The 18,245-nt window shown below is 34.4% G+C and overlaps 1 protein-coding gene across 1 annotated transcript in view; it reads right to left on the bottom strand.

Annotated features, from left to right (window-relative positions):
* The window catches only part of TRDN (triadin), a gene marked incomplete at its 5' end in the record, with an annotated part of 210,111 nt that overhangs the window by 56,952 nt on the left and 134,914 nt on the right, over nt 1-18,245 (bottom strand). The window contains 2 exon segments of the mRNA XM_006903572.1: nt 1,705-1,764; nt 10,617-10,805. Coding sequence (XP_006903634.1) covers nt 1,705-1,764; nt 10,617-10,805 — 249 coding nt within the window.

Below are 18,245 nucleotides of genomic sequence, written 5' to 3'. Positions count from 1 at the left end.
TTTCAAAGTTAGGCAAATTTCCATAACACGTTATCCCGTGCTTTAATTCTTAAAACTTGGAAATTTAACTGTTTTCTATAATTCCCATTAGTCATTTGTTAATTCAAGCTCATCACCCATACAAACCCATCATTTATTAATACAATTACAGGATGCTTTAAAATTTGGAGTTCGTGTAGAATATAGCTTTATTAAACCATTAGACCTAACAAAACAAACACAGCAAAAAACTTTTTCCTTAAAATTGAAATAACGATGTGTACAGATTGAGACTTAACCAGAGTTGAGTAGTTTATTTTTTATGGGCTGCTCAATGGATAGTCATAAAGCTATCTGGTTAAACATACCATATTAAATTTGTCAAACACTTAAAACATTATGAGGGAGCTCTGGTGGCCTAGAGGCAACATTATGATATCAATTATCAAATATAAATATTAATTTCATAACTAATTAAATAATAAAAATAACACATGTTTCTACTAAATGCTTTGGCAATAACTTATGAAAGTTGTTTCAATTATATCTATTTTAACTTTAAGCAAATTAAAGATGATTTGCTCAAAGGTAAAACCTGACAAAGTCAGACTCTCTTTTTTCATGATAATAACCTACCATCCTAAATGTTTTCACCTAATTTTGCATTGGTACAACACATATACAACACTTGTACATTGATTATTTTCATCTATTAACTCACTGTATGTTTGCAAGTTTCATTTTCTCATTCTAGTGTATAACTCAATAAAAAGTAAAAGGAAAAAGGAAAAATCCTTAAACAAGCTACTGACATTAATGAATCCAGAACCCAAAGCTTTCATGAATTTCTAATGGGCTAAAACCTAGCTATGATAAATGCTGTGTGTCTGTTCTGTAGTATGTGAATGTATTATAATTATGCACTTTAGACAGAGTTCTATGAAAATAATTAAGAAAACAAAATCTAATCTACTTTAAACATTCAGCTTCAATTATTCTTATGGAAATTAACCTCTTTCTTACCAATGTCACTTTAGAAATGTTTCCTCATATGTAAGTATAGTACTACGTATTTTTAAATCCACCAAAGACATAATCCAGGCAATAAAGTTATTCATTCTTAATTAAGATATTAGTAAGCAATCTCTTGTACACTGTAGGCAACAATTAAAGACAGAACACATAATCCATAAATTCCTTTGCCATTGTATTGACAATTAACTCCAAGGTTTACAGTATTCATCGGTAGCAGTTCTTTAGAGGGATTAAGCCAAGCACATGCATAAGCGACAAAACCAAAAGATTTTAGAAAGAGAGATTAAATATTTGAAATAAGATAGAATTTAATATAAATTTTGGTCCCTATTGGGGGGGGAAGATGCTTTTATTGTCAGAGATCTTTTCTTCTAGTTTACCAGGTATAAAATAAAATTATTCGTTTCTTTAGTCGAAGAGATTTTTAAAGATATTAGCACTTATTTTGTGCAGAAAGATATTAATGCCTTTGTACCTTCAGCTGACTTCATTTACAATAGGTCATGCAGTAATAAAAAGTAGAATTTTAATACCCTTATGTCATTATTAGTTTTTGTTTTTATTTATTCTAATTCCACACATGCATTAACTCGGTATTTATAAGATGAAAATATGGCGTAGTGCATGAAAAAGCTATCAATCTTAGAAATGAAGACCATTAAAACAATCACACAATTTGTTTTGGAATACCTGGTTTCAAATCCCCATGGACAAACATGTCAATCATATATCGACAGAATGCATACTGATCTGACAGAGTGGAAAGAAAAAGAGCAATAAGAAAACGTCATCAACACCTTTCATTTACCACGGGAGAAATGACTTAACAAAATAAATAAATAAGCAAAATAGCAGCTCTATTTTGGTTTCTACAGTATTTTCTCTGAAGGAATAATTTGCATTCCGATTAAACATACAGGAGGAAAATGACATACATTTAGATGATATTTCATATGCTATACAAATAAAGGATCTTAAAAATGGAAACTTGACAGCTCTAGAATACACTATGTGCATTTATAATAGCTATTTTATATATTGTAGTGTCAACATTTTAAAATTAAATGTTCTACATTCACCATAATAGGAAACAGATTACTGCACAGTAATGTTATATGGTTGTTTTTATAATCAAAACTTTTACAAGCTTATTAAAAAATTCATGATATTAAAAGTAATTGTTCTTCTTGTTCTTTCTTGGATCCCAATAATGAAGCAGAAGTAATATAAGAGGAAATTATGTCCACCTTGTAATGTCTAAATGAATATTCGCTCTTCGTTTTTTCTTCTAATTGGCTAAATGGAACTGGTGATATTTTCTAGAAAATATCAGCAGGAGGGCTAACCTCTTTATATAATCTGTCTAGAGAACTTTGTAAGAAAGTACTCATCAATTAGAATAGTAAACCAGAGAGGACAGTCTCACAGAACAAGCTGACAACATAACTAAGCTAATTAATCGAGTCATCTTTATAAGAAGATCATCTTGTCTATTGTATATGCGGGGGAAGTAAAGAAAAAGGGTCAGGATACGAGCATTTGGATGAGTTTGGTTAGAAATTACTTCAAGGATTTATTTCTTTTTCTTCCTCTAAATTAAAGACATTGCATCTAACTTGAAATTCTCGCAAACCTTGATTCTGAGGTTCATTCAACATAAATCTCAGTTAACAAATTCTTTTACAGGTTTTACATTATATTTTATATCTGCCACCAGAGCTCAATAATCTATCTATCTATATATCTCCCATTATAAAGTGGAATCTATTCAGACTCCTTGTTGTCCTTTTGGAAAAAGTAGAAGAGTCTCACAGAGTATCCAAAATCAAAATCTTTACAGAAGCAGATTGCCTCGTTTTGTTTCACAGAACAGGTGGATTAGAATGACTGACTTTCAAACTAGCAAGTTTCAAGTTAATTTTCAAGTTCTTTCTCTCCAAATATAGTAATTTAATTGTTGTTGAGAATATGAACAGCATAAAATATACTAATTCAACAGTCCCTAACGTTCAATTCAGCTACACTGGTTACATTTTTCAAGATCTGCAACCATTCCCAAATTCTTTTCCAAGTTGTTCCTCCTGTATAACATAGAAAGTACTGACCACTAACCTACTTAATTCTTTAGATTACTATTGGCACTTTGATCTCATATACAAGGATCTTAATATGATGATATTTGTAAATAATTAAGCTAAAAAATTGGTTGGCCTTAAGATAATAACTTCAAGAGATATTTTTGGTTTAAGATTATCTCTGGACATTAGTTTCAAGATTCACCAAGTTTCGTGGCACCAGAAATTATGGATTCCAAGAGAATTAAAGCCCATTCTGCATTTTCTTTCTTTTGATTAGGATTCTTCTATATAGATTTTTATCAAAATATTCCTCAATTAAGCATTTTATTTTTCAAAGTATGTTGTTGTGTGTCATTGATTCATTTCTGACTGATAATGGTCCTATGAAACAAAGTACCAAAGTACTCATAAGGTTTCCTACATTTTAATCTTTACATAACAGACTGTCACATCCTTTTCCCACCAAGTACCTGGTGGAGTCAAGCCAATATTTTAGTTCACAGACCAGCACTTAACAATTGTATTATATCATTGACATGTGATAATATTCTTAAAATAGGCATAATTTTAACTCAACAAATTCAGACAACAATAACATCAAGTGCGTTTATTGATCAAGTTATACATCATGTTTCTATTTTTTCAAATAATTTATATCAAGCATGTAAAGTAATATAACTCATTACCATATAAACATACATTCAAAGATATTTGTAAATCTCATTCCTCCTACAGCATGAATAATTTTATAGTAACTCATTTTAAGGCTCTGCAAGATCTTTGAAAAATGTATAGTTATTGCAGTTGATTTAAAAATACTTTGTTATTTTAGTATGAATAGGCCAAAATTAATAACATTTCTATATATTTTGGTTATTAAAATTAAAGCAAATTTTCTCTTAAGTGAAGATTAGGAATAGGAACTAAATTTCAGATAACCACATGAATCTATTTGTTCCATAACAAATTGACTGTAGTAGCCTATTTCTGATCATTTGGTATAGAAGAAATATTAGATTAAATGTAGATGCTATTTAGAATGAATAATCTGAGTGTAGGATGAAGCAAAATTAAAAAAAGGTATTTGGAGTTAAGTGTTAAAAATTTATAGAAATAGTAATCAAGAAATCAAACTATGCATTGCATTGGGAAAATATGCCACAAATATCTCTATTAAAGTGTTTTTTAAATGAAAATAAAGATATCACTTTGAGGACTAAGCTACACATGCATGACTCAAGCCATAGTATTTTTCACCTCATCTACATTTAAAAGCTGGACAATGAATAAAGAAGTTTGAAAATGAATTGATGTGGGTATGGGTGAAAAATATTGAATATTTCATCAACTGCCAGGAGAATGAACAAAATTATCTTAGAAAATATATAGGAAGAATACTGGGTAGATGTAAAGATAGTGAAACTTAGTCTCACATATCTCGAACATGTTAAGGGAAAAAAAAAAAGGAACAGTCCCTGGAAAAAGACAGCATATTTACTCCAGCAAAGGGTCAGTGAAAAAAAGGAAGAACTTCTCAATTAGATGAATTAACACAGTGCTTAGAACAATGAGCACAAACACAGCAATGACCATAAGTATGGCAAACAGGACTGGATGGTGTTTCTTTCTGTTGTCCATAAGCCAGGGTTGCTGAGTATGACCTGTCTTGGCAGCACCTAATATTAAAAACAATCACCCAAAAATAGTTCCAAAATCCCAAGCTCAAAGAACATACTTCCACGATGAGTCTAATAAGATCACATTTGAAAATCATTGTCTACAATCTTCAGGTTTTTTCTTCACAGTGATTTACCTCATGGCACTACAGTCTCAAGCAGCAGCACTGGAGATTTTTGCTTTAGTTCTTTCAAATGTTTTTCAGCAGTTTAGAAGGAATTTATTATATAAAGAGTATAGGTAACAAACACTCTTCCCAAAACATTATTATCTGTACTAAAATATGAAGGGATGTTCATATAAATAGCATGTTGAAATATACGGTGAATTAACTTAAATCTACATATTTCTGTTTCTTTAACTGAATGTTGACAATGTAATAGGATGTTTAGAATAGAAAAAATTATTTAACTTGTATCAATTTAACTTGAATCAATACCAAAATCAAAGTTTCATTTATAATACCAGTATTTCTGGGATAAAAAAGCATTCATTTAATTGACACATTAATATTTCAATGAGCTCTAGATTTAAAAAGAAATCTCCTGAATTTTAAAAATATTTATTTTCTTGTTCTTAATTAAAATTATTTGAGCTATAACACTTAGGAGATTTCTGTCATATTTAAAAAATGATGGAGTCTTTAATAGCATTATAATTTTACAAAAATGTTTTCAATGAACACTTTTCAAAAGGTAAAATTCTCATTTCTATCTATACTCAATGGTAACCTCAAATTCAAACCCAAGCCAAATTCACTGTCAAACAAGTCAATTCCAATTCTTACAAACCCTAAAAGACAAGGTAAAACTGCCCCACAACTATCCTTATAGAAACCACAATCAGCTACCTTTTTCCTGGGGAGTAGCTGGTGGATTCAAGCTCTGACCTTTTTAATAGCAGCCATCTGCTTTAACCACTGCATCATTCAGCTTCTTTGTTGTTGTTCTGTGCCATTGAATAGGAACTGACTCAAAGCTGACCCTCCATAAGGTTTTCAGAAGCTACACATTTCAGGGGAGGAAACTGCCCTTTTGGGAGCAGCTGCTGGATTAGAATCACCTGTTCGGGGTTAGGCAGCACAACTCTTTACTCACTTAGGCCACCAGGCTCCTTAGCAATGTATAAAAACTTTAAACAGGTTTGTGTTGAACAGTGGATGAAAATTCTAGATAGATATGTGTTGAGCAACACTAAATGTGTCTTCATCATTTAGCTAAAGGAAAGTTTTCTTGCTTTTGGAGGAGATTTTTATGTAAATATATCTTCATTAAACATAAACTCAACAGTTAGAATAGGAAACCTCCCTTAAAATCTGAACAAATCTAACTTTAATAATTTTGAGACATTATTTGGAGAAATTTTATATTTGGTGTTTTAGTGTTATTTATTCTGCAAATAATACTTCTCTTAGAATAATAACTGTTTCTTCGCTTGCTCTCATGGAGCGATGATTGATATTATTTTGCTGCCAGCTGGTATGTGCTGTCATTGGGGTGCAGTAGGAAAAAAATGCATTCTAGGTGTAGAATAGCAACAGAAAGAAGGCAAGGAAATAAGAGAAAATCCTTCAAATGAGCATGGGGTACATGTGGCCTGGTGCATTATGGTAAATTCATTCAGATTAGCTATGCCTTTCCTCCTTGCCTCAATTACTGAAATAATTGCAAAATAGATAATTTCAAATATAGGAAAGGAATGAAAAGGAGAATACTGGGAGAAAAAAGTTAAGCAGCTGACAGGTTCATTTTGTTTCCTCACAGATTTGCCATAGGGCATTGGAAAATGAGAGAGCCTTGCTTAATCATGATGACATTTCTCAGACTATTGGGCATAAAACCGACACTAATTGTTTTAGATTATGTTAAGTGTCCATATATGCTTATAATCAGTATGTACTATGTATCAATTTATTTTCAATACTTTCAATAGAAATAAGCTGAGAAACATGATATTAAGAATAGCCATATAGGCATATATTTACCTAGGTATTACAGAGTCAAGTAATTACCAGTAAATGTGTCTATACCGTGTACAAATCTGCTTGGAAGTGAGTGTAGCTATTTTAGAAAGTTCTGTGGGTCTGTTACTTACAAATAAATGTTTAGGAAACTTTATTTGTTTGTTTTGTTTAGTTAAAACCACAATATGTGTGTTAGATAGTACTCGCTGCCACATGTGTGGGGGGGAAAAAAACCAACCCAAACGAACAAACCCACCATGTGATTTAGTTTTTGGTAAAAGAATATAGTTAAGCATTTGCTTAGTTTTTTTAGAAAAGTCAACATTTTTGACCAGTTGTCAGAAGCTAGTTTTCTGCTTTTTACCTAATGATTGAAGCTCAATGTCAAGAAGACAAAGATTCTCACCATTGGACCAAATGGCAGCATTAGGATGGATGATGAAGAGATTGAGATTGTTCACAGCTTTAGTTTGCTTGGCTCCACAATCAACACTCTTGGCACCAGCAGCCAGGAAATTAAAAGACATATTGTGATGGGAAAGTCTGCTATTAGGAACCTCTCTAAAGTCCTCAAGAGCAACAGTGTGTCTCTGGAGACTAAGGTGCATAGTCTTTGCCATAGTACAGGCCATAGTCTTTGCAATCACTTGTTATGCATCAGAGAGCTGGACAATGACCAAGGAGGATAGAAAGAGAATTGATGCTTTTGAGCTTTGGTGTTGGAGAAGAGTGCTGAGGGTGCCATGGACTGCTAAGAAAACAGATTCATCCTGGAGAGGGTTAAACTGGGCTGCTCCTTGAAGCCACGGATTCTGAGGCTTCATCTGACATACTTTCGTCATGTTGTAAGGAGAGACCGGTCCTTGGAGAAGGACATCATGCTTGGGAGGGTGAAGGGCAGGCGCAGGAGGGAAAGGCCCTCTGGGAGATGGGTTGATTTGGTGACTGGAGCAATCAAGATGAGTGTGTTGGAGACAATGAGATTGGCATAGGACAGAGCAGAGTCTAGAGCTGCTGTATATAGGGTCGCTATGAGTCACAAGCGACTCGACGGCACATAACAACAACAACGATACATTTATTTAATTGCTAGCTAATCTCAATGATGGGAACAGAGAAGATAGCAATGTCAACCCATTAGAGGAGAAAAGCCAGGCGATCTGCCCCTTTGAATCTGCTCTCACAGCCTAGAAAGCCCTGTGGAGTGTTTCTATTGTGTCCTCTAGGGGTCCCTATGAATCATAATCAGCTTGAAGGCACACAATAGTAACAATAGCATCCTCAATAAAGAAACCCTAGTGGTGCAATAGTGAACAAATGTTGGCAGTTCTAACACATAAAGACATGACAAGCTGCATCCCTAAAAATTCTAACCAAATAAATTCTATGGGGAAATTCCACTTTGCTTTATGGGAGCATTATGAATTAGAATCGACTGGAAGGCGTCTAACAAGAGTAGGTATTCTCAGTAGGGATCATTGAATTAGCCATTGCATTTACGTAGCTGCTAAAATCACATTTGTGCTCACGTTCCGCATGCTAAGCTATCTGGAATGTACTTTTATTAGGAAAACAGCTCTTCATGTGGAAATTAAAATAGTAGATTGAAAATTAAAATGCTAATAAGATATTTTTAATGATTTTTTGCTTATTAATATGGATCAAACAAAATATACATGATGTGGAAAATAATGTTATTTGAAAATGTCCTCAAGACTTGTCTTCATCAATGAAATGTATCCAGAAAAGTCCTAGGTCATTATCTCCATATATAATGCATTTTGCATACTGTGTTTATGGATCAAAAATAAAAATATATTTGGTATGTTGCAAATGACTTCATGTGATTGTGTTTATTTTTAAATGGTGATCTGAAATGCAAATTATTTTAATGTTTTCCTATTTCTTTTAAATAAATATGTAAGTGAATTAGATTGACTCATATATTGTTTTCTTCCACTACAAAATATTTCAATAAATTTTTTTATTTTTATATAGGTAGTATAGCTGTTAAGAGAAAAATGAATTAAATTTTTAAAGACGATACCATTAAGTTGATATTCTATTTAAAGCAAGGTTTTAAAGAGCCCTCATTTACTTATACTTGTATCTAAGCTTAAAATGCCAGAAAAATAAATTGTGAGAAATAAAATTTATCAAAATTTAAAAGTTTTTATATAATTAATATTTTTTAACTTTTCCTTTATTGTGTTTTTCCTTCTATTTTTTAATTAGTTTAAATTTTTTATTATTTTGTTTGTATGTACCATCAAATCAGATCTGACTGTACAGGAGGAGATTGTTCATCCTTCTCCAGAAATGCGTCTGGTAGATTCGAACCGCTCATCTCCAGGATTACAGTACAGCTTCTTGCCACTAGGCCACCAGAGTTCACCTGGTTTTTTTCTTCTAAAAATATATATTTATAGGTTTGTAACATAGATTAAAGTTGTTTCATACTCATTAGCTTTAAGTTTAGGATAAATAATATTTCAAAAATATTAAGTGGATTATAACATACTTTATGCATTGTAAAAAGGAAATATTATATCTAATTCACTGTCCAAGTTCTAATATACCTTAAATAAAAGTCACATTAGAATACTTTATTTTAATTTACCAAATAAAATTACTTAAAATTATAACCAAACCAAAGGAAATTTTTGTTTGTCAATAGCCTGTGACATTATTATATATGAGCAGTTCCTACACAGTAGGTCCCATCAGCTGAATGGAATTCCCAGGACTGTGTAGAAGTAGGAACCAGGTATGCACCTGGAGAAGGAAATATTCAGCAAGGGCTTAAATGCACCACAACGAAGTCCTTAGCTGCTCTCTTAACTCTCCACTCTGTATATCTAAGTATTGCCATTTCATAAAGAATATAAAATTTATATCCCAACTCCATTTAAATGTAATAAGACAGTCTCCAGGCATTGAATATTCATCTTACATACAATCTCTAGTTATGAACTTACCCCATAAAGTTTATTTGTATTAAAAATTCAAGATACATATAATGGTTCCTAATAACAAATGAGTCCTACTCCGTGGAGGATCAAAGTACTGCTTTGTCTTTATTGTAAAGGTATTTCACTATATTTCTTTAATATTTTAAGCCTGGAACATTACCCTATATAGTATGTACTAAAGCATATATTTGACTATCTGACATTAGATATAATCCATACTTAACTCTTCTGATTTGCATATAAATTAGATGTAAAGACAGATTAAATCTCTGAACAGCCCGTATTTATATTCTCAGGAAAGAGTGGCACAAGATAGTTGAAACTGGGATTTTGAAAGCTCTGAATTTTGTCAAGGGATATTGGCAAAGAACCTTAAGAGTTCTTATCCCCATGATGCCTTGCCTATTAAATGAAATTCAAAGTTCTGTGCATTTTCTAAATGATGTGCTCCTGCAGAAACCTCAGGAATGTATGGTTATTTTTTGCCATCATACTAATTCCATGGGATCGAAACACACACTACTTAAAAAAATTCACTGAAGTTGTCATTTTCCTTGACTGCTTTTCTCCGGAGTACACCATACATCATTTTTATTGCACTTCTTCATAGATTATTTCCTATTTCTAGAGTTCTGCAATGACACCAATCTCTAAATTGTTCCAGATACTAGCTCAAATTCTGTTTTCGAGACACTCCAAATGCTTTTTTTTAGATATGTGAACACATATTAGTATTTCTACTAATATATTTTCATTATCAACTGATTATAATTCCATCCATTTACAAATGCACATGGTCAGCCCCTGTTTGAAGCCTGGTTTTGGTCTTTGTAAGCTTTTTGGGTCACTGCATCTGTAACTTTCCCAGCATCCTCTCAGAACCTCTGGCATCCTCCTCCTCTGAGTGTTTACCTTTCTGTTCATGCTTTGGTGCAGCTGCTGTTGCTTTGTCCTCTTTCTCTTTGTCTTTGGGTTTTGGTGATGTTTTCTGTGCTTCTTTTACTTTTGCAGCTGTTTGCTTCACTTTCTCTTGTTTTCCACCTTTCACTTCCTTTTTAGTCTTTTCTTCAGCCTTTTCCTTAGTTTTAACTTTCTTCTCTTCTACAGAGTTAAAGAAAAGTTGCATTATTTTTGCTTACTTAACAACATCATGTTTAAGCATACCTTAGTAACAGAAGGTCATTTGACAAAGAACAAAACTACTAGAAAAAAAAACGTTATTCTTGACATAAATGTTATTGTCTCTGTTAGATGCTGGTGAGTTAACTACAACTCATTGAAATTCTACAAACAACAGATCAGAACTTGTCCTTGTATATCATTATCTGAATTCTACGCAGTTTATGAAGCACTATGTGGACTCCTTAACAGAAAAGCTCACTTGCAAGTTAAGGCTTTTAAAAACTTTTACATGAAAAAAGTGTGTGTTCGTCTTAGCATGTCAATGAAGAGATGTTTGTAATCCTCAGTGAATGTGGACACAATTAAAGGAGCTCTTCAGGCCAAAGAGCCTAAAGTAGCCTCCTTTTAAAAATTATGTAAAAAATTACTCATGAGTCACTCAAGAAACTGAATACCAATAAAGCATTTTTTCAAGATATAGGATTACCTGTTCTGGTATTGCCTAATAGAAATAAAACAATAAACTATTAAGAGGATATCACTGAGAGATATTCTGCAATTACTTGAGTGAAATAAAGAGACTGAGATAGTGACTCCCATTAGAGATAGAAGGAGCAACAGTGGTGTAGTGCCTAATGGGACGGACTGCTAAAAGGATGGTGGTTATGGTCTTTTTAGTTTATATTCCCAGTAGTGGCATTGCTGGGTCAAATAACGTTTCTATTCCCAACTTTCCGAGAAAGTGCCAAACTGTCTTTCATAGTGGATGCACCATTTTACACTCCCACCAACGGTGAATAAAAGTTCCAATCTCTCCACAACCTTGCCAGTATTTATTGTTTGCTGGGGTTAGATGATATCTCATTGTGGTTTTTATTTGCATCTCTCTGACAGCTAAATATTTTGAACATTTCTTCATCCAAACAGATATATGCACACCCATGTTTATTGCTGCATTATTTACAATAGCAAAGGGATGGAAGCAACCCAAGTGCTCCTTAACAAATGAATGGATATACAAACAATGGCATATTCATACAATGGAATACCATGCAGCACTGGAAAACAATAAACTCATAAAACATTACACAACTGGGGACCCTGGAGAATATCATGCAGAGTGAAATATCTCAATTTTAAAAGAACAAATACTGCATAGCACCACTGTAGTTGGGAAGAGAATAGGATAAGAGTGGATAGACAAGGATCATTGCATTAGAACAGATAAAAGAAAGAACTGTCTAAAATGAATATATGATTAGACATTTTAGGTACAACAAAGAAATATATCATTGCAAAGAGGACTGAGGACGAGGGAGAGGTAAGTAATTGTGTAACAATGAATGAATATGGAAAAAAAAAAAAAGACAAACCAAAAACTAACCAACAAACTGTGAACTATGGAAGGGGGAAGAGGAAATTCTGTCAACCAGCTGTTCTGCAGGAGAAATATAAGTAGTGTCTTTTAGTAAAGATGTATGGCCCCACCTAGAAACTTGATAAAAAGTTGTTGCTATGAGAGAACATTGACTCAGCAACAGTGGAGATTTGCAGTTTACGGTTGTTGTGTGCTATCAAGTCAGAACTGACTCATAGTTGACCCTTCAGCAGGTTTTCAGTGGTAGTAAATTGCATGGGAAGGAGTGCTTACCCTTCTCCCGTGGCCTGCCGCTGAGATTGCAGCCCCGCTTCTTACTATCAGGCCACTAGATTTCCAGTAGGCAGAGATAATAATTCCAATGGCTCTTAAAGCCCATAAGTATATGTATCACTAGCTGTTTCAGTAAGTCTTTCGTGATATTCATATTTCAATGAATTTGAGAACACTAAATAAATCTGCTTTTTTTTTACTTTTGCAAAGATAAATTTTCATGATAGTGAATGTGCTGCATGCTGATTTCCCCAATTTGACTGTAAAAAATATTAATTTAAAAAATCACCAATTTTTTCATAAAAATTTAACATTTTAACAGCATCTATGATTTTAATCATTTAGGAGAGAACTTCTTTAATCTCTAGACTATTTCTCAATCCCCTTTTGCTGGTCTTTAATCTTTTCTGCAGCAAACTCATCATCATTTATAATCCAATCTGTTAGTTTTCTATGAATGACTTTAAATCAACTTAATTTTATGATCCTAGTTGAAAATGTTTATCAGTTGTCTGTCTTGAGATAAAGTTCTATTGTAAAGAGCAATGACATCTCATACTCACACAACTCTTGTATATTTACCTAACACACACTTCCAGAAAGCCTGCATTCAGAGTTAGCAACTAAAGTTCTAAATAGCTGCAAGAGAATATACCTAAATTATTATAACAGTCAAAATCCTGCCATATTTGGCCTTGTCCCATCTCTCTTCTTAAGATATCTTTTCAAAACTTTCTCTACTAAACTATTTCCTATATCTTGACTATCTCATGCATTTTCCATATGTCAAAAATACTAGATTTCATTCTGTATATTTTCACATTTCCTATATTCTTAAATCAGTACTTATATAACTACTGGGTAGCTATATAAAGCTAAGTAAGATGCATCCGACCTTGTTTTCATGCTTATGGTTTATTTATATTAGAAAGTTATTTCCTGCAATGATATCTTAACAGAAGAGTGGTAGTAAAGTCATGTTGTTGTTAGGTGCCGTGGATTTGCCTGCGACTCATAGCAACCCTCTGAACAACAACTGTGAGCTCAGCTCTATACTGAGCCAGTCTCACTGCCTCTGACATATGCACTCCCATCACCCAGTTACCATAATGTCTGCTTACAACTCTTCCTCCTCAATTGTGTTTCCCATTGTTGAGGACTCAGCATCAGGTGCCATATATTCTTGTCTAAGTGTTTTGCTCTACTGTACACAGGGTTTTCTAAGGCCTATTATTTCAGAAGTGAATGGCTAATCTTTCTTCCTAGTCTACCTTAATTTGGATGCTTAGTTTTATGACAATAATATGACAGACAAGCATTCTATCTAAAGAAAAATCATACTTCTGTGTAACACCCCTAGCAGGATTGTAGAAATAACCGACCACTTTATTCTTGGGAAGCTCTGGTGGCCTAGAAATGAGGAGCTGTGCTGTCAACCTAAAAAGTACAGAGTTTGAATCTTCTAGCTGCTCCATGGGAAACAGATGGGCAATCTCCTCCAGTGTGATTAACTGCCTCTGAAAACCTGCTGAAGGGTCAGCAATGGGTCAGTTCCAACGTGATGAAACACAACAACAAATGCATCAATTCCTTTGCCTTTGATTCACATGTACAAATACTTCTGCCATTATAATTCATGAATCCTTTCTCCAATATTTTGTTTGAACCTTTATTAAAGTCCCATTATATTTTGCCCTTTATGGTGTATTTATAACCCTATCTGTCAATTTGCTTGACTATGGTGATTTATATATTTCTATCATGCTGGGAACTGTGCCATATGTATTTAACATAGAGCCGAATCATACATCACCATCTGTTTCAGTAGATGCCAGACTAAAACAGCCTGAGAAGAAAGGTTTGGAGAACAACTTTGAAAACTTATGGATTACAACAAAGTATTTTACTATATAGTGTCAGAGGATAAGGACCTTAGGTTGGAAGGCCCTACATAACAGCCACGGTCATGCATTTAAATACACCAAAAGTTAGGAATGTAGCTCAAGACTGGAAAACTTTTTGTTCTGTTAGGTAAAGCCCCCTTGGTGAGAGCTGGCTCAAGAGCAAATAACAGATCTCATATTACAGATTTGTCTTTACATATTTGTCTTTGCTATCAGACTGAGCAATTTGCATTGCTGAGTTTCAGTTGAGCTAATCAGATGGAGAAGAATTTAATTTCTTTCTTTCTTTCTTTATAATTAGAGTTGTGTAGGACAGTGCTTTCTTCAGGAAAACACATATTCACATGGAATAGTTGTTTATTGAGTTAGAAATTTTGATCAAAAAGGAAGATCAGTACATATTTTACTATATTCACACCACATGCTAATAATATTATATACAGATTATACATGCCAATAAGTGTTTAGAATTAAATAAAACTCTGCAAAACATTTAAGGCCTCGTATAACAACATTTAGGAAACACAATCAATTTTTTGGCTCTAAGTGGAGTAATATGACATAAGGATTGGAGGAAAATTCATCAACAACCTACGCTACACAAATGACACAACCTTGCTTACCAAAACTGAGGAGGGCTTGAGACATTTGCTGCAGAAGGCTGTCGTCTTTGACTATAAGTATGGATATTAAATATGGATTGAAGCTTATCATCAAGAAAACAAAGATTCTCAACGCTGGGCCGATTGGCAGCATCATGATAGATGGTGAAGAGATTGAGATATTTAACAGCTTTAGTTTGATTCACTCCACAATCAATGTTGTTGGTACCATAAACCAGGAAATCAAAAGACTTAGTCTGGGCAAAGAGGGCCAAAGAGAAGAATGAAGAATTCAGAACTCAAATGTTGATGGCCTTGCCTGCTTCAGATAAGAAGGCAAAAGGCTTGCCTGCCTGGCTAAGCTAGCAGGTGGCTCATAAATCAGAATGGAATGTCCCTCCCTAAAGACTCTGTTTATAAAAATCCTCCCCAGTAAGTTCACAGTGTGACTTCCCATTCTGCCTCTCCAGGATGAGGAACTCACCCAGGAGCTCCCCTTCCACCCCCCTTTAATAAAGCTGCATTACGCTTTCTCTCGTTCTCTCTGATTTCTTCTTTAAGTCCACTAAACTAACCTAACCTAACAAAGACAAAGTGCATTAGGAAAACATGCTTTCAGGGACATTTTAAGAGTACTGAGGAGCAAAGATATAAGTCTGGAGACTAAGGTGTGCCTAATCCAGGCCAGGTTGTCTCAATTACACACAATGCATCAGAAATCTGGATAATGACTAGGGATAATAGAAGGAGGATTGATGTTTTTGAGCTGTGGTGCTGGATAAAAGTATTGACTATATCATGGATTGCTAGGCAAACAAATAGGTTGATCTTAGAGAGGGTGAAACTAGACTGCTTCTTGAAGGAAAGGATTCTGAAGCTTCATCTGAAATCCTTTGGGCATGTTGCAAGAATGGACCAGTCCTTGAAGAGAGACATCATGCTTGGGAGAGTGGAGATAGCACAAGAAAGGAAGACCTTTCATGAGATAGATTGAATCTTGAGATGGATTACCCCAGGGTCTGTGGTAATAGGTTAGATGTGTCAGAGACAATAAGGTTGGCTCAAGATAGAGCAGGTGTTAGAGCTGTTGTGCATAGGGATGTTATGAATCACAGGAGACCTGATGGTACATAACAACAATCAATCATTTGCTCATTTATGTACTTTAAAATAGAGGTCAAGCAAGTCATGTAGGTAGCAGTCTTCTTTTTACATGTCCTAACTATTAAGTCTCTGCATATTTTATCATAGCAATTTTTTCTCTTGTAGATATCCTCTGAAATTCTCTGATCACCTCTTTTGCTTCATCATTTTATGCATTCATAATAGAGAAAGTTCAGTGTTTGTTGTGATAACCATGCTGATCTTTCTTTTGTGTCTTGTACTTTAAAGGCCTTTCCTTATATATGACATCTTTGATGTCGTCTACAACTTGCCTGTCTTTGGTCTTCATTGTTTAATATATCTGTGATGGTAGGATTTTCTTAAATGGCTTTTGCCCCCTTTTGTGGTGTCATCATCAGCTGCTTTAACTGCAGACAACCTGGTTCATCTGGATCAGTGTGTTCAACATCATCAAGACCTGCCAGGACTATATAAGAGAAAGAGCTAGCCAGATTGTAGATAAATCCTGGTAAAGCATAGCCCAGTAGAGCCCTGGAGGTGAAGCCAGAGTTAAAGGTCCTGCTTGCTGGATTATTGAAGGAAGAGCTGATTTGTGACTGTTGTTAAGATAAAGCTTGATGGACTTTTGATGAAACAAGGTTGCTTGTGTTTGTGTTGCTGAACTAAACATTCACTTGTTGATTGAGACACTCTGAATTAGTTGAGGAACTATGTTTTGCTATTAATCTGGCTTAGGAGAGCTAGACCAAACTTGAACTTTCACTGTGTGATATCCTTTGTCTCCACCCTCACCTCCAATCTATTTCTTTAATAAAACTCACAGCTCTGAGTTAATTTGCAATGAACATGGTAACCATCCTTTAATAGAAGTAGGTGCAGGAGCTTGAGGGTGGGGAGTATGTCTGACTTTGTGGTTATTATTTTGGTACTATGGATGTTATTAATGGAACTTGTTCTCTTTTTTTTAAGTTAACAGTAGTCAAACTCAGCCATCTCCACTTTATTCTTACTCCTTTTAAAACATCACATCTATTCTTGAGAATGTCTCTAAATTCAGGTGGGTTAAACTCAAGGTTATTCAGAGCAAATATTCAAGAAACTGGTCTCTAGGAAGAGGAATGTGATGGCAGGATCAGAGGGGGACTCATCAATACGTGTGTTATGCAGATGGCATAACTTTGCTTGCTGAAAGGGAAGAGGACTTCAAGCACTTGTAGAAGATCAACAAATGTAGCCTTCAATATGAATTATATCTTAATATCAAGAAAACAAAGATTCTTACCACTGGACCAATAGGCAACCTCATCATGGATGGAGAAGAGATTAAAATTGTCAACAAATTCATCTTACTTGGATCCACAATTAACATCCTTAAAGTCAGAAAACAAGGAGATGAATTGTGCTGGGAAAGACTGCACTTAAGAACCTCTCCAAATTATTGAGGAGTAATGATGTCAGTTTGAGAACTAAGGTGAGTCTGATTCAGACTATGATTTTTCCAATCATTTGCTATGCATCTCAGAGCTAGACAAAGACTAAGGATGACAAAAGTAGGATTGATTCCTTAGATCTGTGGTGTTGGAGAAGAGCACTGCACATCCCATTGACTGCCAAAAGAACAAACAAACATGTCTTGGAGAGGAGACAGCCAGAGTGTTCTTTGGAGCCAAAGATGATGAGGCTTAACCTCACATACTTTACATATAGTGCTAGGAAGAGCTATTCCTTGGAGAAGGGTATGATACTTGGAAGGATAGAAGGTTGATGAAGGAAGTAAGATTCTCAACCAGGTAGACTGACAAGGTGACTACTAAAATGGGTTCTAGTGTGTCAAGAAGTGTGATGATGGCACAGGATAGGATAGAGTTCAGAACCATTGTTCATAGCATTGCAACTTGATGGCACCTAACAACAACAATCTCAATGTTGTGTTTTGGCTTTTATGGATGTGTTTTTATTTTCTTCCGCTTCAGCTTGAACTTGTTGTTGTTGTTGTTATCTGCTGTCGAGTCACTTGTGACTCATAGCGACCCTGTGTACAACAGCCCTAAACTCTGCTCTGTCCTATGCCAATCGCACTGTCTCTGACACTCCCATCCCAATTATCCCAGTCACTGAATCAATCCACCTCATAGAG

This window comes from Elephantulus edwardii, unplaced genomic scaffold (genome assembly GCF_000299155.1).
Source record: "Elephantulus edwardii isolate Elephantulus edwardi_28Jun2011 unplaced genomic scaffold, EleEdw1.0 scaffold00002, whole genome shotgun sequence".
In the NCBI taxonomy this organism is placed as follows: Eukaryota; Metazoa; Chordata; class Mammalia; order Macroscelidea; family Macroscelididae; genus Elephantulus; species Elephantulus edwardii.
Note: the sequence above shows the minus strand (reverse complement) of the source record. Positions and strands in the feature narration are given on the sequence as shown.